General features: G+C 44.0%; 1 protein-coding gene across 3 annotated transcripts in view; it reads right to left on the reverse strand.

Moving 5' to 3' along the window:
• Positions 1–27,250, reverse strand: part of KIRREL3 (kirre like nephrin family adhesion molecule 3) — a 945,792-nt gene that overhangs the window by 72,734 nt on the left and 845,808 nt on the right. For all 3 annotated transcript variants that reach the window (XM_075604274.1, XM_075604275.1, XM_075604273.1), the window contains 3 exons: positions 16,923–17,071; positions 13,893–14,020; positions 8,918–9,044 (listed from right to left, as the gene is read on the reverse strand). In XM_075604274.1, coding sequence (XP_075460389.1) covers positions 8,918–9,044; positions 13,893–14,020; positions 16,923–17,071 — 404 coding nt within the window. The remainder of the gene's footprint in view (positions 1–8,917; positions 9,045–13,892; positions 14,021–16,922; positions 17,072–27,250) is intronic.

Below are 27,250 nucleotides of genomic sequence, written 5' to 3' on the forward strand. Positions count from 1 at the left end.
ATTGTGTCATTGTTGTCGGTGGAGGAAAGATGAGTCAAGTCATTGATGTGCCATTGATGGAAGAGGTCAGATGTTTGCAGCACCCCATATTTCAGCAATATGTGAGTCTAGAGGTATATGCTTCTGATGTTTTTAGAAGGAAGGATGAGATAAGTCTCTCTTATCTCCTTTTAGTCTCCTTTGGTAAATATACAGTACTATGGGGCCTATTCTAGTAGCCTTCATAAAATCTCTCGCTTGGTATGTTACACCGCAGATTTTGTAAGTTTAGTTATCATGTTATTCAGAAAGACTCTGAAGCTATGCAATAGAAAAATTACCAACACTTACAAGAAGCAGCGATGTGATCTCAGCCTCTCTCAAAAGTTCTCACCCATGCGATCTGCAGCGATGTGGCCCAGCTGCATAGAGAGCTGCATATTGATGTAAGGTATACCTGGAATGGTAAAGGGGTCCCTAGTTTAAGAGGGGTTGCCCAGTTAATGCCCAGTATAGTGGTACTGGGGGTACTCCAACCATGCATAAGGTTGTGAGAATTTTTAAGTCTGTCTAGTATAGTCGGTAGGGAATATGGCTAGTAGGAATGAAGTGCAAATTTCTTATTCTATTCCACATAACTATAAGACTTAGGGAAGAATAAAATGTGTGATTTTATAAAAACAGTATGTTTAAAATACATATATGCTTTGTTCATAGTAATGAGCTGGGACTTTCAGATCGTACGTCCTGAGTGAGTCACTGGGCTACCAAGTTGGTGTGTACTCAGACATCGAACATGAAAGCCACAGAGGATGTCAGAAGTGTGAAGAGCATTTGGGCAGGAGGTTTCGGCTGAGTATCCATGTCCTGCGATGAATGGAAGTCCTCAGACTACGATTTGCCTTTCCCAGACCATGAGGAGCCTAAACCAGCAGGTGCCTTCTGCATACCTAGTGGCTGAAGTGCCAGGTTGGCGCATGCCCTTGACACATGCCGTAGATCCGCTTGCCCGGCTTCAGAAGACTGGCATCGCTCTGATTGGCTGGTAGGAAATTTCCCACGCTCGGATTGGCTGTAGTATTTCATGAATGAACTTTGAAATACTATAAGAAACCCTCAGCCAATCCAGAGAGCAGATTATAAGCACCAGAACAGCAGTGCCACATTTGAAACGAATAAAAGATACTCTCTGAGAAATAGCAGCGAGCCGGTTTCTGAAATTTCAAGGCAGGAAAGTCCCACTTTTCGGGGCCAAGTTCTGAGAATTGAACGTAGCGGTCGCAGCTAGGATTGCAAGACGAAAATAGTTCCAGGACGTTTGGGACGAACTCCCGGTCAAGGGATTTCAGCAGCTCCGGAAGAAAGAAAGCGGTGGTGTAAGGAACTACAAGCCGATTTCAGTTCCAGGACATTTGGGACCAAGTCCCAGTCAACTAAAAACTTTGTTTCTTTGCATATTTCAACCAGGAAAAGCTAGTTATTTGCCCCAGACCCCCAGTAAGTGTGTATTTCTCATGTATTTTGTGTTTCACTGTGCTTTAGCCTATTTAAAGTGAATAAATGACAATTTATTTTACCAACTTGTTTTGCTCAGTGTTATGATCCTGGTATAAAAGGTGTAAATGCCTGGTCTCCCGTTGACACCCACCCTTTATCCATTGATTGGTACAGTGGTACATCATACACCATATAATATGGGCATGATAAGCCACTATAGACCCATCAATGGCTAACCTTTTAAAAAAAACCATCAAGCTAAAAAATACACAACAATTAAAGAAATAAACAAGCACCTAAACACCACAAGAATAAAATAACTAAAATGCCTCAACTACACATCAATAAAATTATTCTAACACCAAAACCGCAAAAGAAAAAAAAATCTGTTATCCAAAATACTAGGATACAATTAAATAAACACCTAACCAGCAAAGCAATTAAAGAAATGAAACCGCTATCCAATCCTAAAATGTAATAAAAAAATGCATTGCCTGTCACTGTATTTATCGGTACTCTAAAGGGAAACAGATTGTGAGGATTCGGGGGTCACGACGGTTGCAGCGTGACCTCCCCTCACCTCTCGTTGCTCCCGCTGCTGCGGGACGTCTCCCTCGCTGGTCCCGTCCGGTCCCCATGGTTGGGGGACTCCCCCTTCATCCCCGGCGGGCGTTCGCTGTTCCGCGGGCGGCTGGGACTCTTGCGGCTGCTACCACTCCTGGGCGAATGCTCCCCCTCGTTACGGAGCGCGCGCCGGACCAAGTTAATTTATTCACTGCTCCTGCAGTGAAGCCACGCCCCCAGCTCACGCACAGGCTGCAATCATACCCCAAAGCTGCTCACCTGCATTCTCCTCAAGGCAGCCTATCCAGGACGGCTCCATGCATTCCTCCTCTTTCTACTCGCCAGCCGCACTATATAATGCCTGTCTTGCCATTCCCACATCGCTCGACATAGTCTCTACTTGCGGATGTCTACTCTGGCTCTCTCTCGACTTCGTTTATTCAGGTTACGACCCGGCTTGGCGGACTTCACTCTCTGGCTCTGGACCCCGGCTCCAACTTGACCTCGCTGCTTCTCACACCCCTCGATCTCAGCTTGGACCCCGACCTTCCGGATCTCTCCTCTCCCAGACTTTGGCTAACGGCAATGACTACGTCTCTTCTTTTACCGGTACCGGCAAGTATTGCTACAGCTATTTCCACCTGGCCTGGCAACGCCAAAACACCACACTCCGGACACGCTCCTTCTGCTGCGGGTGCGTGCACATATACATCCCCACCTCAGTATAAGGGACGGGTCTGGTCTGCGGGCAGCACCGGCGTAACATTATGTCGAGCCCACAAGACGCAGACCAGACTGATCTGGCCTCTATGATGGCAGCCATGTATCAACAAATCCAGGCCTTAACTGATCAGATGGCTCTGCTCACTCAACAGGTACAGGACCTTGCATTTCAGGCACCACCTGTGGCCGCACCACCGGCGCAGGTAGAACCGGTGTCCGCCGCGACCCCAGGCCCGAAGATTCCGGCACCTAAGCTGTACACGGGGGATCCGCACGCCTGTCGTGGATTTCTCAATCAATGCGAGCTCCAGTGTGAGATGGCCACGCAGCAGTATTCCACTGGTCGTAAGAAAGTTGCATATGTTTACAGCCTACTCACGGGAAATGCGCTGGCATGGGCCTCCCCAATTTGGGAAGTACTTCCCGAAATCACCCGAGATTACGCTGTCTTTAGACGAGACTTTCGACAGGTCTTCGATACCCTCGCACGCCAAGAAACTGCCTCTTTGCTTCAGCTTTCACAGGGACGTCGGTCCGTGGCCCAGTACACCTTGGAGTTCAGGACCATAGCAGCCGAGACACGATGGGACCAAGAGGCCTTAGTCTCAGTCTTCTGGTGAGGCTTAATGGATTCTGTGAAGGACGAACTCGCCTCACAACCCAGGCCAGGACTTCTGGAGGAACTCATCTCCCAGGCCATTGGAGTGGATCAACGTCTTCAGGTATACCGTGCTGAGCGCCAACACCCCCAATTTATGCCTTTCCATGCCCCTTTTCCCAGGTTCTCTTCAACCACTGGACCTGCCGTCTCCCCGCTGCCCGCTCTGGAGCCAATGCAACTCGGAGTCCAGCGTCCTCGGGCACCGATACGACAATTTCGCCAAGCCGGTGGGTTATGTTACTACTGCAGATCTTACGAGCATCTGGTCATTCCTACTTACCTCCTCAAAGAAACAAATAAGGTTAGTTTGGCAAGATCTATCCTTCATAAATCCATAGTGACTATTACTAATAATTTTGTTTTCCATTAGGTATTCCTGAATATTATTCCGTATTAAACCTTCAAGTAGTTTCCCCCTCTATTGAAGTCAGGCTTACAGGTCTGTAATTCCCTGGTTGTGATCTAGTTCCCTTTTTAAATATAGGCACCACATCTGCTTTAGTCCTTGAATATTAAATGTAATAGTTTGGCTATTAATGAACTTAAATCCTTGAGAACTCTTGGATGTATGCCATCAGGGCCAGGTGCCTTATTTACTTTAATTTTTTCAAGCTGCCTATGAACTTCTTCCTCAGTTAACCAATTGTTCATTAATATGGAGTTGTGGCTTCCTCCTGCGGTACTACAATTGAAATGGATTCTTCCCTGTTAAACACAGAGGCAAATAATTTGTTTAATACCTCTGCTTTTCCCTTATATCCAATAATTTGCCTGCCCATCCTAATCAAGGCTAGTAGAATTGCACAATTTCTCAAAACTGGCTATTAGGGGCTTATTGCTGCACACCTGGCGGCGTGTTTGGGCGAGAGCCAAAAATGGTGATAAAATGCTTTTGCCGCCCACTTATAGATGCTTTCTGAATAGCTGTAGCTTTTTTTGGCCAATAACAGCTAAAACACCTCATTAAGTGGGTTATCGAGGCTACTAGAATAGGCCCCTATGTCTTTTTGAGAGGATTGGTTAGCGTTTTGTGGACCTGATGCATATGTTGCTTTTGTGGCAGGTGGAAAAGTATGTGTCTCTGATGTATCAGACACCAACGATAAATATTGATACCTGACGTATCAGTGGAAGAAAGGGGGGAGAAGTATGTATAACATGTCCCTGTAACAGTAGGTTGGAGATACATTTTTTTTATGTAGCAAAGGCTCCTCAACTGAGGGGAAGCAGCAAAGGTATGTTCTCCTAATATATCCATGGGATGGGGAAAGAGCGTGTTCTGTCTCTCATGTCTCTACTGCACAGATTGACAGATACATATGCGTCCCAAATGTAAGAGGAGGTGAGAGGTACATATTATCCTAATGTATGTAGGAGGAGGGAGTCAATGAGATGTACATGTTATGTTTATAATGTCTCTATGTTTTAATGTAAGGTAAATTCAATAATATCTGTTTCTTATGTTAACAGGAGTAAGAATGAGCGGTATGCATCCCCTGATAACTCTAGGTAGAGTGTGCTTTCCTGGCTCCTTTTAGACTTCTCTGAGCTGTCTGTAGATATACAATGCATGATTTCATTCTAAATTTCAAACAATCTCTCTCCCTGTCTGTGTTGTTTTCTTACTGCTGGTTTTGTTTTCTGCTAGCTATTTTACTGTACAGTAATTAAACTCCTGCTGTCGATAAGGCAGTGTGAGTAGAAGAGAAACAATATCACTTTGCAAAGCACGGCGAGATAAAGCCAAGTGGTGCATTCCTCATCACGGCATACTGTGATGCCACTGGCATGTCTTCTCATTGCCACTATCTGCTTCTTATTGCATTATATGCGTGTTATTTAGGGAGGGAACACTAACTGGGATAGGGAGAAATTGCATAAGTCAATTTGTCTTGTTTCGGTAAAAAGGGAATACCTTTTTTCTTATTTACGTATTTATATTATGTAGCATTTATTTTAAAACAAAAAAGTAATGTGGTTAATTATTTGTGCATATAATTTTGGCCACCCCTAGAAAACAATGTATATCAATTGTAGAGATTAGTGTAAACTTGATATACAGTATATTCATTGCTCTGATACTAGTTATTGTGGGATTTATTGCCGAGCATGCCATGTAGGAATCAACATGTTGCTGTACTATGTTGCATGAAGTGAAAATAGCTGTTCACTAGGGCCCTGCTGATAACCCCTATTGATGGTCCGGATTTCTCTGAACTATGGATGTCTGGGGATGGGAGGGGGTCTCGAATTTGGCCTCTCGAGTCCTTCACAACTTCAAAATATACAGTAGTAACATGCAGAATCCCTTTATCAGAAAGGTCCAAGGTCGCCGACACCAAGAGCCATAGACTACCTACAGGGAAAGTGATACATCAATGTCCATGAACTTGAAAAAGAGTGTCTGAGGGAATGCATGAGTGAGGGGCCTATCAAGAGAAAGGTAAACAACATGGGCAATACTGTGTAAAGAACTGTGCAAAGAGTGGTTTATAGAGAATTAACGGTGCCTTGTCTCAGATTTATCTTAAGGGTCTAAAGATGTAGCGCCAATACTATGAGACAGAGAGAAAACAACCATACCAACTCATGTAGCATTGCTACAGCAGTACGAAAGCAATAAAAAGCTCAATGCTTGTCAACAAAATATCATCCATTCTACTTTGATGTGAAAATCTGCCTGCTGATGGATGACTTGAACCAGTATTAGAAATGTGTGATACTTGCAGGGTTGGGGGTCATATAGGAAATTATTCTGTTGTTCACTTGTGTAACCAAGTCATATTGTGAGGTGATCTACTCTACTCACCCTACTGCTATACTGTAGTTCAAACATTTATAGGAATCCCCCCAGGGGATTTATATTAGACTTCAAAAGTGTTGTTCAGGTCACTATCGCATGGAAACTCATGTTCAAATCAATGAGAGTTTCCGTGTGATAGTGCCACGATCAAACTATTGCCGTTTAATTAATAACCCCAGTAGAGTTATTGTCCACACCTTACTTTTCAACATTTCATCACTGCAAAAAAAATGGTTGCTGTGGTTAGGGATTATTTGTTGGTAACCAAACTCATCCAGTACCCTTCTCTGCCATTTGGAAAACCTTTACCATTTAACAGTGTTCCTAGAATTAGATTTTCTAGGAGATCCACATTTCCGTTTTAAGAAATACATATTAGGGTAGCACAACGCACAAGCACAGTACTCAACACATGAGCACCCAATGATTATTTTCCATACAAGCAATGGTAACAAACCAGCAACACTATTCAAGTATAGCAGCACTAAATAGAGAAAGCCTAGAAATACCAGTATATCAATAATAAGAAAAAAACATATTTGTTATTTAATCTTTCTATCTGGTGTGATGATGCCGGAAACATATTCATATTCATTCTCAGTATTCTGCAACTTTGGCACACAAAAGGTTCATTTAAGTTACAAGTTACATCTTAAAAATACATTGTATTGTTTTATGGGGGTCAGGGCACAATGACCTGGCCTGGTTTTCTGTTTCTGTCTAAAAGTGGGGTTATCCGAGAACAAACCTGGCCTGGGATGGGGGCGTGATTAGAGTCATAGATCCATAACTCTTTTTGACAGTGGAAATAAGCAGAGCCTTTTCTATGTACAGTACCTTGAAATAAATTCCTCAAGCAATCTGGGGGAAGCAAGAGGGTGTGGCCAAGAAGACATTCCACAAATTAGTACAAGTGTACTAAATATAAGATATTTGGGATTTGATAGAATTGTCAAGGATGTGAAGGATTTATTAATGACAAGGGAGCTCAGCTGATTAAATTGATATAAAAAAACAACAGGGTGAGATAGCTACATATGTCAGATATACATTTGTCTCTCAAACTTAGAAGTAGCACTGTCAAGATTAATCTCTATGCCTGCGGCAAACTCACCGGAACATGATGAGGTGGGTCACAGTATTCTAGGAGTTACAGGGATAGAGTTATAAGACATATTATGCTCTGAGGTATTTTTTTTTATTAAAACAAAAAACAATTTTCTCTCCCAAAGCTATAAAAATGTGATTAGATGGTGATGAGGGGGAGTTAAGGACATGGCCCAGAAACTGTGCTAATTCATTTCCAATGCAGGGATTTTTAGTACAAAAAATATGCATTTGGGATATGACGCTATGACATATGAATTCTCATATTTCGAGCTCCCGACCCTTTCAGAAGTCTAATATGTGGTAATGTATGTCTGGAATTTCAGTTTGTTTTATACCATTATATTTATGAAACTGTCTGCATATCATACTGTATGTTTATTGTAACATTCTTTTCTGTAACTATGCACTGTTCTGTAGTATTTTTGTATATTAATTCTAAAATGTAATAAAACTGTTTTGGTCTCTAATTGAACTTTGCACATTTTTGAAGACAGTAACTGATTTTTTTGGACACAATTTACTACAATAGATATTTGTTTGTTAATTACATCTTTTTCTTAGTAAACAGGGACCAAAAACACTTGCAATTCATTTCTCAATGTGGCAGTGATTTAAGATATATACAGTATGGTGATGGATTGAGGCAAGATATTACTCATTTTAGGGTCTCTGCAGGAAGAAAAATGAGTCCGTTATATAATTGTGTATATTAATCCTTGTTACATATACAAGTCAAGTGCTCAAAGGTGTGCCATACATTACATCTGCTAATAAACTTTTTTTCATACAAACATATTTAGGTCAAGATTTACTAGAAAATGTTGATTTATAGGGCATGGTAAGAGCCACAATGGGCCATAAAGTGTGCTAGGCATTAGCACCAAATCTGGTCAAAAGGTGTGCTGGACCTTAGCACCAAATCTGGTTTCCTTTTAACGCAAGCAAGCTCTCATAGAGAAAAAGTGTGTACTTACAGTAAAGGCAACTCTTATTCTAACAAAAACCAGTGACAATTCCCCAAAAGACCGAGGTACACCCAGGTACATTCTGAATACATGCCTTAAACGTTCCTTAAACTAGCCCCAGCATTTCTGCATTGATTAATGGCCTATCAGATAAACAGCGGGGGTCCCTGGCAGTCCCATTCAAACTGAATTGGATTGCCAGGGATCCCTGCTGTGTTAATCCTATGGGTCGTTAGTCAATGCAGAAATGCCTTAAATGTGCCTCAAACTAGCCCAGAACATACCCAGCACAGACCCTGCACATACCCAGAATGTAACCCGGCTAGTTTACAGCAAATGTTAGAATAAATGTTGCCTCTACTGTACATTACAGGTAGACAATAGGGTGTATTCACTGAATTATCTTAACACATGCACATTTCATTAATAATTTATAGCTAAGCCTCATAGAACTCCTGCAAGTTACATAAATCGAATCTATTGGTTTGTTCGGTCCTTTTTTATTTACTATTGACAAACATGAAAACCTGAACTGGTAAAAGTGCTAGCAACTAGTCTTTACAAAATTCTACTACCCCCTCCAGCAGTGAAGAAGGTTCATGAACAATTTCTCACCATTTACTGTCAGAGTGATTTCCCTCTCACCAGCACTCACACGAGGCACGACTGCTCGGCACACATACTTCCCAGCATCCTCCTGCCGAACGTTTCGTAACGTTAAGGAGTTATCATTACTCAGCACCTGTGAAGTAGGGAAGACACACAGGAACAGGGATTCTTTCTCTCATGGTAATCAATTTTTTTTGGTTCTAGTATACTGTAGCAGTTATTGTGCTGGAAACACCTTAGTATGGCAATGTCAATATGATATACACATTAATACTAGATACAACAGCTTCACTAAAGGGTTAGAAGGAATATAAACTATCGCCACTATCCAATGCCCTTTTTAACCTAAATATTCCTCCTTCTACCTGGAACTTCTTTATCTTTTTTTTATCTCCTGTGCACTCATCATTACTATTCATTACCAGATGCATAAAGAATTTTGCCAGTATAGAAACATAAGTTGTAACTGCCAAAAGACATATGTCAAAGCCCTGAGAACCACAAGATTTTCATTTCTAAACGCCTGACCAAAACCTACATTTATGTTAAAAATTCAAATTTTTCCACTGAAATATCAGACACCATTATTGTAACAAATATGGATACAGTTCTTCATCTACCTCCAGATGAGTGAAACTTCACTGGCACATGTGCAACAGGTTGAATAGTGCTGTCTTTATTATGACAGCACCTACTGTATGTTATAAGTCTCATAGCCTCTTAATGATAAAAGTAATGTTTTCACTCTCATGACTTCAGGGAGAAATATCAAAGCGGCTGAAGTTTAACACTCGTGATCCTGCTCTACCTGTGAAGTTCAGTTACTGAGCTGCACCAGCTATATAAAAAAATATTATTATTATGTTTAAGAGATTTGTTGTGGCTATCAGGGTAGCTACAATGAGAAGTACAGCTGGATGGTTTTGCCCCTGAAACGGCATTGTTGTGGAGAACTTTGAATTTCTGGGAAGTACAGAAGTACAGAAGTAGTAAAGACTAAGAATTTGAATAAAAAAAAAATAACATTCCCATTTTTGTTATTATTTTTATGTTAATATTAATATGTTATTATTTCCTTTAAAGCATCATATGCTCATCTGCAATAGTATTTACCAAACAGCATAAAGGGTATAGTATTTTTATAGTCTTCCCCATGGTGGGGTAAGCTTGCTCACTTGGGCTGGCTAGCCTAAGACCACCTGGAGCAGAGCAGTGGAGAGAGAAAGCACAGTCTAGAAGTCCTGGGACGTGTGGAGAAGACTATGCTGCTAAACATGCTGGATGATGCCATGAATAAAGACCCTGTAAAGCTACCTCTGCCTAATGTGTCAGTTCCTGGGCTGGAGGAAGGTATGTGTGTAGTGATGGGGGCTGACGCCTACACTTTGTGGGATCGATCACTGCTGGAGGCACTGACAACCTTATGAAGAACCCAGAGTCCTGGGCGAGCCAGTCCTGTCATGTGTCATAACAACAAGCAGACCACTCAGACCTCCTGCAAACCAACAGGTGAAGCACCACAACAGCAATGTAATGCGCCCACTTCCACACACTGGTCCCTAAATTAGGTTGGGGGGGGGGGAGACATGTGTTACACTGGTTTTACTGTAGCTACTGTCCCTTTATTAAAGCAGCAAACGGTCTCCTCCCTCCAGATCACATTTTTTCTTTTCACCTGGACAGATCCAGGGTGTGGGGTTCTGTGGAGCACAAGCACAATACATCCAGCTCCTGGGACCCACTAGTTTCTATGAAATTATATATTTTAATTTTGCTTGTATGTGTAAAAAAAAAAGAAGAAAAATGTCTACATGGTCTACTGTAGAAAGCTGCAATATCATCTCTCAATGATGGTAGCCCCTGGCGGACTTATTTTTCCCCTGGACACATTTTTGTGTCCAGGAGATTTTAATTCTAATTTCAAAGCAAAGCACAGGTCCTCTACAGTATGTCAATCTGGGTAAAAGCAAGGCTTTTTTTGTGACTGTACTGTCCGGTACTCAGTACTGCCACCTCTGCTTCCCCTGCTGCTTGGTATTTTCAGTGCTTGCTGAGGGGGTGGAGCCGTCACTCCACTCAGCCAATCTCTCCCCTGCCTGTTTTCCCGCATGATCAAGCAGAGCAGCTCCAGACAGAGTGAACCGGTACAGGTGTGTGTATGTGTGTATATAGTGTGTGTGTGTGTGTGTGTGTGTGTATATAGTGTGTGTGTATATAAAGGGCATATCATTTGGAGTATATTTATTTATTTTATTTATCATATTGAACTTGCAATACTACTTACAAACGGAGCGCCTATCCCTGTGTAATCGGGACGGACTATCACTACAACGCTCACTGTGGTGTGAGTGACAAAGCTGACTCGGAAGTTCTCTATGGTGAGAGGAGCGTCTGAACAACAGAGAGGTGTGCGCATCCTGCTTCCGCTACACGAAGTGTTTGCCGCCATCATTCGGCCCTCCCCCCCCCTGCACAGTGACGGGACAGTACTCTACTCCGGAGATCCAGCTGAGTTCCTGCTACAGTTGTTGGCGATTGAGACATTATCTCATACAGGCGATTTTAATTCATCCGTTTGTGAGTGTGCAGTTCATATTTTATTCCAGTCCCATATGAAATTGTTAACCTTACTACACTATGAGTGCGCCTGTTTTCTGTTTGTTTTTCCTTTACACACATATATATATATATACACAAGTATATATACACATATATACATATATATATATACACATACATATAAACAAATATATATACATATGTATATAGCTCAACCCCGTTATAGCGCGGTGCTTGGGGTCCAAAAAAGCACATTGAATTATAAGCGGATGGTGTTAAAACAAATTTGCCCAGAGTTGCACCCCTTCGACCGCCGGAGGGGGAGAGCTGGGATAACTCTCCCAGCTGTCCCAGACCCGGCAGCCCAGCGGCACTCCCATGTTGGACTGACCTGGCATTGGCAGCAGCTGGCAGCTCTCTCCTCTCCCTGCTACTGCTGTCAGCTTCCGGCTGACAGGAGAGAGAGGAAAATCAGAGCCAGCTCCCTTAAAGAGACAGCATGTCTGTGTGTCTGTCTGTCTGCGTCTGCCTGTGTGTGTGTGTGTGTGTGTCTGTGTCTGTGTGTGACTGTGTGTGACTGTGTGTGACTGTGTGTGACTGTGTGTGACTGTGTGTGTGTTGCAGTCTGTTGTGAAATGAATGTAAAAGGCTGAATTAGTTACTCATTCCGCAGGTCACCGGGGGCTTTCGGCATGCTCCTACCATGGAGAAATCAGTGAAGAGGCTGGAGGTACGAGAGCAACAGAGTGACGTGTTGCCATGGTAACTGGCATCAAATGACGCTGCGGGGTCACGTGACCCCGCAACGTCATTTGACCCGGAGCCGAGGAGGAGGGGGGAGGGGGGGAGCAGGCAGCCAGCAAGCACTGGGTCACCCCAGCAGGGCACAGCAAGAGGGGCTGGAAAACGGCATGGTAGGAGTACTACATATTATTGGGAGCCACGTTCACATCGCGTTATAACTGGATTCACGGTATAACGGATCACGCTATACCGGGGTTGAGCTGTATTAAATAAATAGACTACTATGTGACAAAGGTGATAGCTTTTATAGTTATTAACAGTTAACTCCCCATTAGAGATGAAGTTTATAAAGAAGACGCTATTATCAGAATAGGGAGGGTACCAGGTCTGAACCAAGGCTGGGGTAGAACCCAGACCTGATCCCACCTCATCCCCTTTCACTCAAAGGTACTGCCTTGAGTGGGGAAACCCCATGATTGATCCCAACACTGCCTGCTGTTACCAGGACTGATATGTCAATACAGGGTAGAGTAGTAGCCACACCCAGTCATGGCTAGAAGTGTAGTGGGGATGGGGGGTTACTATGTGTTTTGGGGAAGGGGCTTATTATGTGTATTGGGGAAGGGTTTGTTATGTATACTGCCGCGACCCATTGGACACTAGTCCTTGGCCCTGGGAAAGCAGTCTGTGAGCCTGAGTACCCGCACCTCTTTTTTTACTCCAAAAAAAAGCACTGGTTAAAATAAAGGGAAATTAAAAACTCCAGCAGCACAGAGAACTACTTTACTAGCCCATTATGTATGTTAAAACAAATATATTTTAAAATACAGTTAATAGCCAAAGTAGCTGAAGAAAGGGTAGAGAAAATGAACCTAATCGACCAATTTACCCAAGCCTCTTACAATTGATATTTAACCTTACGGATCCTATGTATTAAGCATTGCAAATGGAATTTTCAGCAAAATGGGTGCCTCAAACTCAATTTTTGTGCATGTGTGCTCATACAGTATGTACTCAACTTTCTCCATCTGCACCAGTTAAGTCAAACATTTTAAAAAATATTTTACATTTGTTTTGTATACAGTAGAAATGAATTACCTTTGGCGTACAGATGTAAATAGTACGTACTAAAATATTTCGGTGCATCACAAAATCAATTAAAAGTGTGTCAAAAGTGTTCACCAATAAATTTGCTATTTATCAACAACAAAATCTTTGACGCAGATATTTCATTATATAGGTTAACTACAAATGTATTATTTTCACAGTATAGCTATTATAAATAATACAGTAATCATTTATATTTACTACTACTAGTTATAAACAAAACAATACACATAATTCAGTTTTAATTTTAACTGTATTAACCAGATTTTCAACATGAGGGATGTATCAAAAAGTATTTCAAAGAACAAATGATACATCATATGTATGAAGTCACGTGACAAGCTTCATACATACTATGCACATGTTATGAATGTTTGTATTACTTTTTAGCACTGGCAATACAAGTTAAAAAAAATGTATGTACTTAGGCCGCCATATCTTTACGAGAAATGTAATTTGTAACTTAACTAAATATTGATTTATTTGAATACATTTATGAATAGATATTTTTCCAATTCTAGATGAATAGACTATTTGTTGCAAAATGTATGGAATCTTGTTAGAAACTTACAACACCCGAGCCACGCTTCATCCAGACAATGGTGAGCGATGGGTTACCAGTCCAAGCACAGTGAAATGTGGCATCTGATCCAAGGTCCACAAGAATAGATTCGGGTTCTGTAGCCATGCGTGGCCCAACTGTAGAAAATGAAGAGCCATGTCAGCTACTTAGCAAATTATGTTGCAGGTACATTACATTTGCATATATGTATCAAAGCAAGAGTGGGACAAGAAAACACATTATATATATATATATATATATATATATATATATATATATATATATATATATATATATATATAAAATATATATACTTGGATAAAGAAAAAACGTCCAATCCTAATTTGATACCAGTGATAAAAATGATAATGCTTTTGAACATAGCAATTTAAAATTCACAAACATCCGAAATTATTAGGCGTTTTATGAGATAACTCATGCTTCAACATGGCATTGGAATGCTGCTCTGCTTCACCCGGTCCGTTGCAGGATCACCTCCTCACAAGACTTCCCAATGTGTGTTGCTCTTTAGGGAGTCCTCCCAGCAACTGGCAGTATATCCACAGTGTTCCGAGTAGAGAAAAGTTCCCAGTCTTCAGGGCTGAGTATCCACACTTACTCTAGCGTAGTGATTCAATGAATCTTTGCACACCGCCTCTCAGCAGCACATTACCCTACGTGTTTCTTCAGATAGACTGATGTCATGGGGCCTGAGTTATCTCATAAAACACCTAATAACATTGGATGTTTGTGAGTTTTAAATTGTCATGTTCAAGAGCATTATAATTTTTATCACTGGTATCACACTATAATCGGGCGTTTTTTCTTCTTTTTTTCTATCCAGGTCTTGTGAAAGGGAGGTGGTTGTACCCGTGAAGAAGGCTGCCAGTATCCTAAAGGATCCATTAAGGTGAACCAATTGTGGTTATACAGTTATTGGACTATTTTTATGGTTTTGTATTCTTGGACTTTAAAATTATTTATATATATATATATATATATATTTTGTTTTGTATTTTTATGCATTTTTTTGCACATCAGACTTATGTTCTATTGGCCTAGCAACTGCATATTACAGCTCAACCCCGTAATAGCGTGATCTGCTTATAACGTGGTCTCAGCGTGGCTCCTGATTTAAAAACATCACCAAGGTTTTTTTGTTTTTTTTTAATATAACATTAAATGCTTTATTGCTAATGGACACACATACACACACCCCTCCCCCCTACACCATGTGGGAATTGAACCAATGAATACATTTTATATAATACACATGCAGGAATCGAACCCAGAAACTTTCATATGCCAGTGCAATTCTCTAGCTGCTACATCACAGGGTTGGTGTGATAAATCAGACTCTATAAAGAAACTTAACATCACCCTGGACTGTACAGTTTATAGAGTCAGATTCATCACACCAACCCTGTGGTGTAGCAGCTAGAGAATGAAGGGTCATGGGTTTGATTACTGCATGTGTATTATATAAAATGTATTCACTGTTGGGCTGTCATTGGTCAGAGAAGGGTCATGTGACCCTCTTCTGCGCTCAAAAGGAACATGCCTCATTGATATTTATTCTTTTATATATATATTTTTTTTATATTTGATATAGGGATTTTAAGTTTTGCATGTAAGACTACACTTTATAGGCTCAGCCTAAATGTATTTTATTTTTCTGTGTTCTCTCTCTCTATATCTATATATCTATATATATATATTAGCACTTAGCTCTCTCTCCTCCTGCGTCATATTTCAGGGTCTGGAGGGGAGTAAGACTGGCATAACGTGAATCATGTTAAGCTAACGCAAGGCAGTGCTAACATTACATGCTGCTGAGCCTGTGCTAATGCCATCACTACCCAGGACATACTTGAAAATGAGAGGTAACTCTCAATGTATTACTTCCTGGTAAAACATTTTTATAAATAAAAACTAATGGCCGTTGTTGGCGTTAAACTCGGGTAACATATTGGAGTGTGACAACATGATGTTATGAGCCCTGATTTAATTGGGGGTTTTGTATCAGGGCCTTAGAGTTGTAATTCTGCTCCTGGCATACTACTACAATTATGGGTGTTTAATTTCATTTATTTCGATATTATTTTTTGTGGGAATACTAGGATAATCTTTCATGTTTTTTGGGAGGAGATGTGGGTTTATATTCTGATTTTTAAACCCTTTTTCACTTTCCCCCATTTTTGGCCAACCTTGCTGCTTCCACTTGTTTAAATATTAAGGCAGTGCAGGATGACTGTAAACTCAGAGGGGAAAGGATACTCTTTTTATATTGCAGTTATTTTTGTGCTCTGCTATTATCAATCTGCTGGATACAGTAAGTAGCTCTATTTACAATAACTAGAACTATGGTATGAATGCATGAAAATGTATCAGTTCAGTTTGCAAATCATTGCTAGGAGAATCCATGTTGTTTGGTTCTCAAAAAAAGCTAAAAGGTTAAGGCTTTGGTCCAGCTGCGTCCGGCGGCGCGTGACCGCGTGCGCGTTCCTCACCAGAAGGGGTATCCTTTCCTAGCCGGTCCCAGTCCCCCCTCGCTGCACGGCTCACAACGTGCTGTGACGCGTAAGCCGCCAGGGGATGCAAGAAAATGGTGATCCCGAGCGTTGACGCGTCACGTGGTGCGCTGATGAGCCTATCAGCGGCCGGGGCAGGAGCGGGAGCTGTCAGACAGCTTCCTCCACAAGGTAGGGGGTGGTGTGTGTGTGTGTGTGTATCAGCGTGTGTGAGGAGGGCATTTGTGGGGAGAGGGAGCTGCTTACCTTCCAGCAGCCCGCAGCAGCTCCCTCCTGCAGCCCGGGAGACCGAGCCCATGGAGGGGGGGGAGGGTTTCGGGTCCCTCCACTCAAACCACGCCCCCCCCTCCCGCTCCGGCTCCCTACAGACCGCATATCGTGGTCTGTGCCTGTCAGCGCGCCGCCTGTCTGCAGTGTGGGCGCGCTGACTAAGGGAGCGGGGCCTTAGCCTAAGAGTACATAGCCTTGAAGTACAGTACAGCCCTTAATAAAGTGTCCATACACTTACAGTATACGTCGACAGTCCTGCTTATGTTGGTGCTGCCCAGGGCATTGGTCACCTCGCAGGATACAGGTTCAGTGAAGAAGGAATGGTCAACAAGAGTTTCATAGATTTCCCCTATCACCTCCTTAAGCAGCTGGCCACCTTTTGCCCACCTGGAAGAAGAGAAAGGAGACATTGGATAAGGAGTTACAGTATGTTCCATTGAACAACACACTGCTTTGATTGTATTACTCATTGAGTCTTTCTTTCTCTGCATCACAGCTGGTGAGATTTGCAGAGCATGACATTAATTTAAGTATATCACAGGTATTGACCTACAGACAATTTCACTACCTTAACAATTTACTGTTAGAGAAGCAGAGCATTGTCCTGTTTTTTTAAGCTTAGATTTTAATGCCATTACATACTGTATTCATTCAAGTTTGAAACAAGCTTTAAATATCACAGAACATGTGTTATGTGGCTGTTTTAATTACAGATTCAATTTATTTTGCAAAAGTGGAATTTCACCTATGCTTCCCACTCAATTTTATATTTGTATTTTACTGTTTTGTTAAATTTAATTTTTTCATTCTGATCATTTATTTTGATGGGATATATTCTAATAGCATTCTGTTCATGAAATATGCTATAAAAATGTGTTGATTTCCAGTGAGTAACTGATTTGGAGCCAGTCTTACTTATTTTTAGTATCAGCATCTCATAGACTACAATGTGTTGCTGATAAAAAAAATCTGTATTTTTCCATTAAAAACATCTCTTTTTTATCGAGACCCCCACATCGCACTGATTTTGGTCCTTACTCCATCTTTATGCAACTTTACAACTGTAATAAAACAATAAGGGAGTTCAAATTGATTAGGATACATAGAAGGCTACCTGAAATATAAAATTAAATAAAGGATCTAATAGGGTGTAAAGTTTCACAGTGGATAAGAGCTGGCCAAGTGGTCCCTATTTGCTGTCATTTCCTGTTGAAACTGATCACATGAAAGCAGGTCACGGATTGCATTTTATCTTACATGGTAATTATTCTTATGCAATGCATCGTAAGACTTTTGGGACAAAACTAACGCTACTCAATATATCTTGAATTATGGAACACAAGTTAAAAGAGAGCTGTGACAGGGTGAAGTCAAGGACTGATAGTTATGCCTGGGAAACATACACGTGAGTCCTTTATCCAGCACTCACAGAAGGTTAACCCAGGAAGAATGGTCAGGCAATCAGAAAGTAAGCGGAGACAGCTGACAGCCACCCTTGATAAGGAATGTAATGCTTGTGGAAGGTGGCTGTCTCAGACTGCAGAGCTGTCCTATGCAAGCTGCTAGCCAGATGGATTTCTAACCCTCTCCCTAAAACACAGTAAGAACTTTAATATTGTTTCCTGGCTATTAAATTGAATGTTAAAAGGTTGGGAACTGGAGATAGCCAGCCAGCCTGATAGGGCTTGGATTGTTAGTAAGTTCTCCCAATGTGGAGTAGGTGTTATTTTGCTGCAATGTTTCCTATGGGTTTTGTATTGCCTTAAAGGAACAGTGTGCCCAAATGTTTAGTTCTGCTGTGGAGAAATAAAACCACTTAACATTTGCTTTAAACCTGAAACTACACGTGTGGACTATTGTCTGACTTCGCCTACAGGCCGTCCTACCACAAGATCAGATAATTATTCCACTGCAAACTCAATATATGATGGTGCTGAACCTTTAGCACTAATAATGCATCCTATAGCTGCGACTACATTGGGAGCTTTCCAGTGCTTTTCAAGGAATGACCATCTGCTCCAGAGTGGAGGGAGAATTCTGAAGTGAACCAGAGCCACTGTCTGCAGGCCTTACCAGACTGCAAATGGGGTACAGTAATAAGAGACTAGTTTTCTGAGAACAATCCATCTCACCAACTGTAACAAAGGCTATTGCATCTGTGGATTTAGCATAGTTGGCTGGAATAGAGTTTATCCATTACATGCCCATGTTAGTTTAAATTAGCTCAGAACACTGAGTCTTTAATGTATCACATTATGACGTTCATTAGACACACAGTGACTGGATGAAGCGACAGAGACAAACAAAGAATCCACATTTAAATGAAGCAGTTACATTATGACAGACTACCCCTATCCAATAAAAAGGTTGTAAATGACTTACAGTCATTAACAGTACATGAGGCAGGATAAAAACTATGAATGCTGGATGTGGGATGAGTGGTATATGCCCTGGAGATGTACATGAGAGGATATATAGGTACTCAACATATGCCACGCATCAACCCATCCAAAGTATAAACCACGATATGCTCAAGATCAAAACAAATTGGCACAGTGAGGCATAACCCCATACTTCCAAATTGATTTGAAATTAATCAATCAAAATAAAAAGAATAAAGCATGTATTATTGAGCACTCAGATCATTCACTGTAAAAAAAAATATGTATACTGTGACATAACATAAGATGGCCGGTACCCAACCTATTGCGATGGATTCCCACCCAGGCTATGCCAAAAAGATTCCCAAACAACCATACACCAGCTGTACCCAGCATAAAATATGCCAATCTAGCATTTCTTAACATTATTAATTTAACATTACTCTTTGTTTTCACCCCTCACTATAATGCCTAGCTGTCTCTTGTTCTTTCTAACCCACCTTACCCTCTCCTCTATCATGCCCTTCTCTTTGCACTTTCTCCTCCCTCTCTTTGCATTCCCTGCAATACTGTCTTTACACCTCTCTGTGCACAATAGACTCCCTCCTCTCTTACTAATATCATCTGTCTCCTCTCCTTGCTGTCTCTTTGTTTCCTCCTATAACTCACTTTGCTGTCTCTCCTCCCCTCTCTTTGCACTCCTTCCTGCCCCATGTATAACCTGCTCCCCATTTCCTCCTCCTTGTCATTCATCTATCTCCTCCTCTACTTGATGTCTCCCTGTCTTCTTTCCCCTCCTTGCTGTCTCTCCTCCCCCCTTTGCTTTCTCTCTTTCTGTCTGTTCCCCTCCTTGAGGAGGCATGCCGGTTGTTGCTTAGCATACCTGTAACAGCTGAATCTTTGTACGAAACATGCGTCAGATAGATAGATATACAGGCCTCGACAAATGCACTCGCCTAGGGGTGAATGCAGTTTACCCACTGGCGAGGTGTTTCGATGGGGTGCTGCGGCGGTGTGGTGCAGCATCTATAGGTATTTTCCTCAGTCTACAACCTGCATTCTCCAACTGCATTGAAAATGGCCGCACGGCATCCAATGAGGCTGCGTTGCCATGCCAACTGTGTGCAACGTGATGTCACGTGGTGTCAATGAGATGAAGAGGCAGCCTCGGAGCAGACGCGGCACTGTGTAGCGCAAGGAGGCAGCTGAGGGTGAGCGGACAGTCCTATTCAGTTGTGCACGTGCCGCACGAGCAGCTGCAGAGGGACTCCCTGACCATGCCAATGGAACTCCAGTACATATGGCGCGCATTCGGGAGCTCCATGGGATGCGGTGGAAGGGGAAGCACCATCCCGCTGCCACTCTGCAGATCCAACATGGGAGGCCTGACAACCTCCCACAGCCCCCTACATGATGAGACGCTTGGAGCACGAATGTCCAGTGCCGCGAAGAATGTGAGCTGACGCGACCGGAGCCAGGCTTGCCCGGCACCGCGTGTGTGCGCTGGCCTGCCCGGCGATGAGCGCATGTGTAGGAACCCAGAAATAGGCTGCAACTTCATGATCAGCCCCCTCCTTTCCAAATGAATGGCCCCTTCCCAATGAATACAGTCACCAACCCACACAGTCAACACATAGTCAGTCACAGTGAGGGTGAAGGGGAACCCAGGCCATTAATAAAGGTATTTGGCCCGGCTGGGTGCCCCTGAGCCATATTGGGGAATTGTGAGGGTCAGCTCCTCAACCCAATTGTGGCATGTAACTGCATGTATAATAAAGATATGTGTGGGTTTTTACTGTTCAGGAGTGCTGACAAGCGGAGATGGGCAAGGCATGAGAGTCAGGGATGATATTACAGTAAACTGTTGTCAGGGTGTGTTTGGGTAGAAGGGGGCCAATGTTGGCTGCAGTGCTGTAAATGTATTATAATTGTTTGTGTGTGTGTCCTGCTAGGTATAAGGGGACCACATTAATACCCTGAGTGAAACTGTATAAGTGTTGTAACAAGTGAAGTATCAATTATGAACATTGTAATAGTGTTTCATTAAAATACAGTTTAGTGCATTAATGCATCTTAATAATGATAAGAGTAAAAAAGAGTAATGGTAATAGGACGTAATTCTAAAATGTGAATATAAAAATATATATAAAAATACACTATGAAAAAGGTTAATGGGAAGATCTAAAAATATAATAAAAATAATATATATATATATTATTTTTATTATATATGTAACCCTGCTTCCCCCTTCCCCCAGACTCTACGGTGGTGTCTAGGGTGCATGAGGGCAGATTACATGCGGTGTGGTGCGTACCTGTGAGGAACAGGAGGGCCTGAGTTTCCCGCGATGTTATGGGGGAGCCAGGACCGAGCTTCTGGGGTGGTAGCCTCCATGATCTCTTAGTGGTGCAGCGCCTCCATCTTCTATACTCCCAGGAATATGGGAAAGGACCGGTATAGAAGAACCCCTTGGGTCCCAGGGTAATACTTTCCAAGTCACACACAGTCTTTGATAATAATGAATAGTCTCTTTATTTGACAGAGCAGCACTCTCCCAGCGATAGTGGCTTCCAACAGCCGCAACAACAATAGTCAAGACGGGTTATTACGCCACTCGCCTTCCACCCCAATAATTCCTCCTCTCCTTCCCTCCAAGTCTCTCCTCCGGCAGGATGGTCTGGGCTAGGGCTTCAATACCCCGTGGCCCACCCCCGAGGTTAGCCTCGAGGTGGGTCTTGAATTCTCCCCATCACCCCTGGCAGCGGTGTGAGGGCATTGGTCCACCAAGTCTATAATTCTATCAGCTCTATCTATAGACGCTGAATGCTTCCGCTTCTCTCTCTCTCTGATCCGGCACTCTGCGCCGGGGAGACCGCAGCCTCCTGATACTCCTCGGACCGATCCGCAGGATTCTTTGGCACACGGCATACTATCGGAACTGCATACTCCTGACATAACTAACTGGCAACTCCAGACTCTCGATATCACTATCCACACACACAGTAACTCTAACTCTCAGGAGTTGGCTGCTAAATATAGAGCTAGCCCCTCCCCTCCTGGTGTCAGCAGAACCTCCCTCTTGCTCACGCCTGCAGCAGAGTCCAGGCCTGCGTCTACCACTCAGGATAGGGCTATGAAGGGGGAAAACCCATTATGATTACTGGCGCCTGATCTTAACAGGGCTTATCACAGTAGAAGGAAGATAGGTATAGCCTGTGCTGTTTACAGGGGGCTACACTCTCCCTATGGTGGAATCCAATGGTCCCCACTTGGACCTATCTTTAGCAGAACCATCCTGCGGCGAACCACCTGGGGAACAGCACACATAACATTGTCATAATACATGGCATAATGAGGTAATAAATGCAAGTACACCCAGGTACTCCCAACATGGAGAACCCTACAGATAGTGCCTTGGATTAGGTTTTCTTACCCGCCGTCCATTATGATCAGTGACGGTCACCGCGAACGACTGAACCGGCCCATGCTCAGGCCTGTATGTAACACCGTGCATGTAAATACACCTACCGATGCTCCATATGCGTACTAGCTCACTAATCTTATCCTCATTGTGATACCCTCCCTGACCGAACTTGGTCCGAAGGTATTCCTGGACTGCCTCCCTAAGCCAACTGTCTCGATTCTCTTCAATTTCTCTCATGATGGGCTCAGGCACGAAGGGATACTCATACCCGTGTGACTGCCGGTATCTAGTGACTATGGCCCGGTCAGTTCGACTTAGCTTGGTGAGTGTGCGGTGCCCTGCCCTGCTCGGCAGTACCCAATATACAGGCTCCTCTGGAGCTACCTCATCGTACAATATACTGGGGCCTCGAGGTACAATACGTTTCTGTTCTATATCCCTAAACCGGTGAAAGAACCAGCCGCCCACCAATGATCTACTACATCGTTCTTAATTAACAAGAACCGCGTACGGTCCATCCCCTTGTGGTATCCAGTGAACAAAGGCGCCCACTATTTGTCGTGGTGTTCGTACTCTGCGGCCTGACTAGTGCGTTCTACATCAGACTCTACCTGTGATGATACACCGGACGTACCCGCATCAGTAGATCGCGAGCAATCTCTCCTTCCCTTGGCATTATAATACCTAGTGGGGTTCATTTTGGGCACCACTTTGCTGGTAGATCCCGCCTCTACTGGAGTGTGAGACCCACGGGCCCTCCCTCTAGCTGCAGGACAAAACGGCACAGGGTTAGGTACAGGTATAACACTTGAATACGGTATCTCCCCATCGGACCCTTCTTCACTCAACTCCCAGTCCCGCAAGTCCTTGGAGTATTTGGGGTATTTACATAACTTATCCCTGGTAGGTCCCAGTGGCACCACTCGTGGTGGGGCAGGGGCAGTGGCCGGGGCAGTGGGGCTATGGGCCGGGGCTGGGGGAACGTCCTGGGCATTGTCCAGCAAGCGGGTGACACCACACCAAAGGAACTTGTGCTTAGAGGCACTCTCCACCATACTTTTAGCGTCTCGGGAGGGGCCTCGACTCCGTAGGGTAGCCAGGGCAATGGCTGAGTCTATGCTCCGAGAGGAGAACACTCCTCCAGGACTCTCTTTCCAGTAGAACCGGACACAACATCATCATCAGGATCGCCTGCAGAATCTCCATCTGCTCCGGGGTCATGCACCAGAAGTGCGTCGAGGACCTTCGGGGGCGGTGGCGGAGCATCCGGTACACGGTCGAAAAAGTAGGCCTCAAGCCTCTCTTTCTCGTTCACCGGGATTGCGGTCTGCGTCTGGCGGGAGTAAAGGGGTGGTGGAATCTCCTTACCGCTCCGCTGCTTTTTGATGACATCGAGCTCCTCTAGGATCGTCTCGGTCTTCGTCACACTGGGAGTCACCACTATGGTGGGACTCTTACGGGCCTCCGGCCGCACCAGTGCTTGCCGTCGGAGGGTTTCCGGACTCGTCTGCTCTCTCTTGATGCCTTTGGGGTGGTTCGCCGGTAGGCGCATCGCCACCGATGTCACGCCAATCTCGTCCTCTGAAGAAATCACAATCGGCTCCTCCGCTGGGGAGTCACCCGGTTCTTCGGCGATACAACCAGTGGGTATAGGAACAAAGTGTTCTCGCTCTGGTACCTTCACTGCGGTCGCGCTCTTGTCTGTTGCTCGTTCGCTCAGTTTAATAGCGAGCGAAGCCTTGGTTCCTCCCGATATGGTATAACGGGGACACAGGGCAGTCTTTTCTTCACCTTCCGCCACCTCCGTCAAGATTCCCAGAGAGGCACCCCGCGTGGTTCCGAACAAAGGCCACGGCTCGTTCGGCCAAAGATAAAATGCACCACATTGAGGGCATCGGGCCCTGGTGCTTGGTACCGCGCCCAGTATTCCGCAGTGGACGCACAAACACCGAATGTATTCGTGCTCAGCTACCTCCACTACCAGTAGGCCTCCTGGTACTTGGTATATGGAAGTACTCATCTCGGACATGGTTCGCTCAGGGTGGGAACAGATCAGTGCTCCAGCTCCTTGCTCCATGAATGCCAGACAAAAGTGAAGCTCCTCGTTTGGGTCTCCGGTCCCTCCCTTCGCTGGGGAGGACCCTCCTGATTGGTTCTCCTTGCGCCCCCTCCCTCTGGTGGAATACAGAGATGGGATCTTTTCTTCTTCAGCATGACGTGGCCTGGCTTTCTGACCACTCATGGCACAGGTGGGAGGGCTTTCGGCTTTCGCGCCGCTCCTCTCCCCTTGCAAAGAATCCGGGTTTGGCGCCAGATTAATGCACATGTCCCGCCACATTTTCCTAATAGTCTCTGTGCACAACGCACGTGCTTGCTCCAGGTTTGGCGGGAACCGCCATGTTAGGTTACTGTTCTTGCTCCGCGGAGCACATGTAGGGATAGACGCCATCTTGTATGAGTCCTCCAAACGCCCATGTGCTCTATCCTCAATGTCTAACGGGTATCTCGTACCTAAACACTGACTGACTGCTAACTGTGTGCTCTGCATTCTGTTTCTCACTAAATTGAGGTGGCTTGTAACCCAGGCTCAGCGGAACTCCTCTCCTCCATGCACTGTAATGGATGTCTACCATGCAAGTGTTCTGTGGGTGATAGCTATGGTACCTCTCTTCTAGGTACGGGGCGTCTCCTGCTTTTGGCCACTCATAGCGCGGGCCCTGGGCCATGGTCCCTGGACTGGTTAGCAGGCTGACCCCCCCAGTTGCCTCACGCTACCTGCCTCAAGGGACTCGGTCAGCTCTAACTATTCACCCCTCTTACGCCACCTTCTATGGGCGCCCATCCTTCTCCAACACTTGCTCGGATAGTGCATCTCGCTCTGCCCATTCCTCTTTGCTATAAGCCGGTCCTGTTCTGACATATATCTCAGCAGCGCCTCCAAATGTAACCCTGCTTCCCCCTTCCCCCAGACTCTACGGTGGTGTCTAGGGTGCATGAGGGCAGATTACATGCGGTGTGGTGCGTACCTGTGAGGAACAGGAGGGCCTGAGCTTCCCGCGATGTTGTGGGGGAGCCAGGACCGGGCTTCTGGGGTGGTAGCCTCCATGATCTCTTAGTGGTGCAGCGCCTCCATCTTCTATACTCCCAGGAATATGGGACAGGACCGGTATAGAAGAACCCCAGGGTAATACTTTCCAAGTCACACACAGTCTTTGATAATAACGAATAGTCTCTTTATTTGACAGAGCAGCACTCTCCCAACGATAGTGGCTTCCAACAGCCGCAACAACAATAGTCAAGACGGATTATTACGCCACTCACCTTCCACCCCAATAATTCCTCCTCACGTTCCCTCCAAGTCTCTCCTCCGGCAGGATGGTCTTGGCTATGGCTTCAATACCCCGTGGCCCACCCTCGAGGTTAGCCTCGAGGTGGGTCTTGAATTCTCCCCATCACCCCTGGCAGCGGGGTGAGGCCATTGGTCCACCAAGTCTATAATTCTATCAGCTCTATCTATAGACACTGAATGCTTCCGCTCCTATTTGTCTATCTCTCTCTCTCTGATCCGGCACTCTGCGCCGGGGAGACCGCAGCCTCCTGATACTCCTCGGACCGATCCGCAGGATTCTTTGGCTCACGGCATACTAACGGAACTGCATACTCCTGACATAACTAACTGGCAACTCCAGACTCTCGATATCACTATCCACACACACACTAACTCTAACTCTCAGGAGTTGGCTGCTAAATATAGAGCTAGCCCCGCCCCTCGTGGTGTCAGTAGAACCTCCCCTCTTGCTCACGCCTGCAGCAGAGTCCAGGCCTGCATCTACCACTCAGGATAGGGCTATGAAGGGGGAAAACCCGTGATGACTACTGGCGCCTGATCTTAACAGGGCTTATCACAGTAGAAGGAAGATAGGTATAGCCTGTGCTGTTTACAGGGGGCTACATATATATATATATATATATATATATATATATATATATATATATATATATATATATATATATATATATATATATATATAATGTAAACCTCATATCCCAAAAATGACGTCTTCTATATAATATAAAAAAGCATCAATAAAACTCAATAAGAAAATCAAGGCAATAGAGGTGAATGTTTACACCAGAAAAAACCCTGTTCAATATCTTTATTGAGTCCCTTTGGTACAAGGGTTTTGAATCTATGTATCTAGTATGTCTCCTTTCTAGTCAACTCAACATCCCTATTTTCCCCCTCCAGTGTTTCATCACCTGCTCGACCCGCTGGTATTTGAGCCCCGATGGGTCACCCTGGTGGTGCACACTGAAGTGTCTTGAAACATTATTGGTTAAAATCTTCCTTTTGATGTTGCTCAAATGTTCAAGAATACATATATTGTGGGGTCTTGTGGTCTTTCCCACGTACTGGAGGGCACATGGGCACTGCAGCAGGTAAATCACTAGGTGTCAGTTGGTTCTTCAAGTTTTTCACTTTCCTAAATATCTCCCCTGGGTTATCTTGGACAGAGTTTTTTAAGACTGGATAATTTTTGACAAGATACCAATGTTTTCGTATTATTTTTTAAATGTTATTAGCATTTTTATTGTAATTTGTGAGGAATGCCGATTCAGAATAATTCTTGGCATCTACTTTCTTTTTCTTAACCTGGATTATATATTTTCTTTCCAAACCACTGGTTTTGTTCAGAGCTGCATCCATTTGTTTTCTTGCTTATAGCTGCTGTCCAGAAACTTACCGCTTAGTATTTTGGA

This window comes from Ascaphus truei, chromosome 6, assembly GCF_040206685.1.
Source record: "Ascaphus truei isolate aAscTru1 chromosome 6, aAscTru1.hap1, whole genome shotgun sequence".
In the NCBI taxonomy this organism is placed as follows: domain Eukaryota; kingdom Metazoa; phylum Chordata; class Amphibia; order Anura; family Ascaphidae; genus Ascaphus; species Ascaphus truei.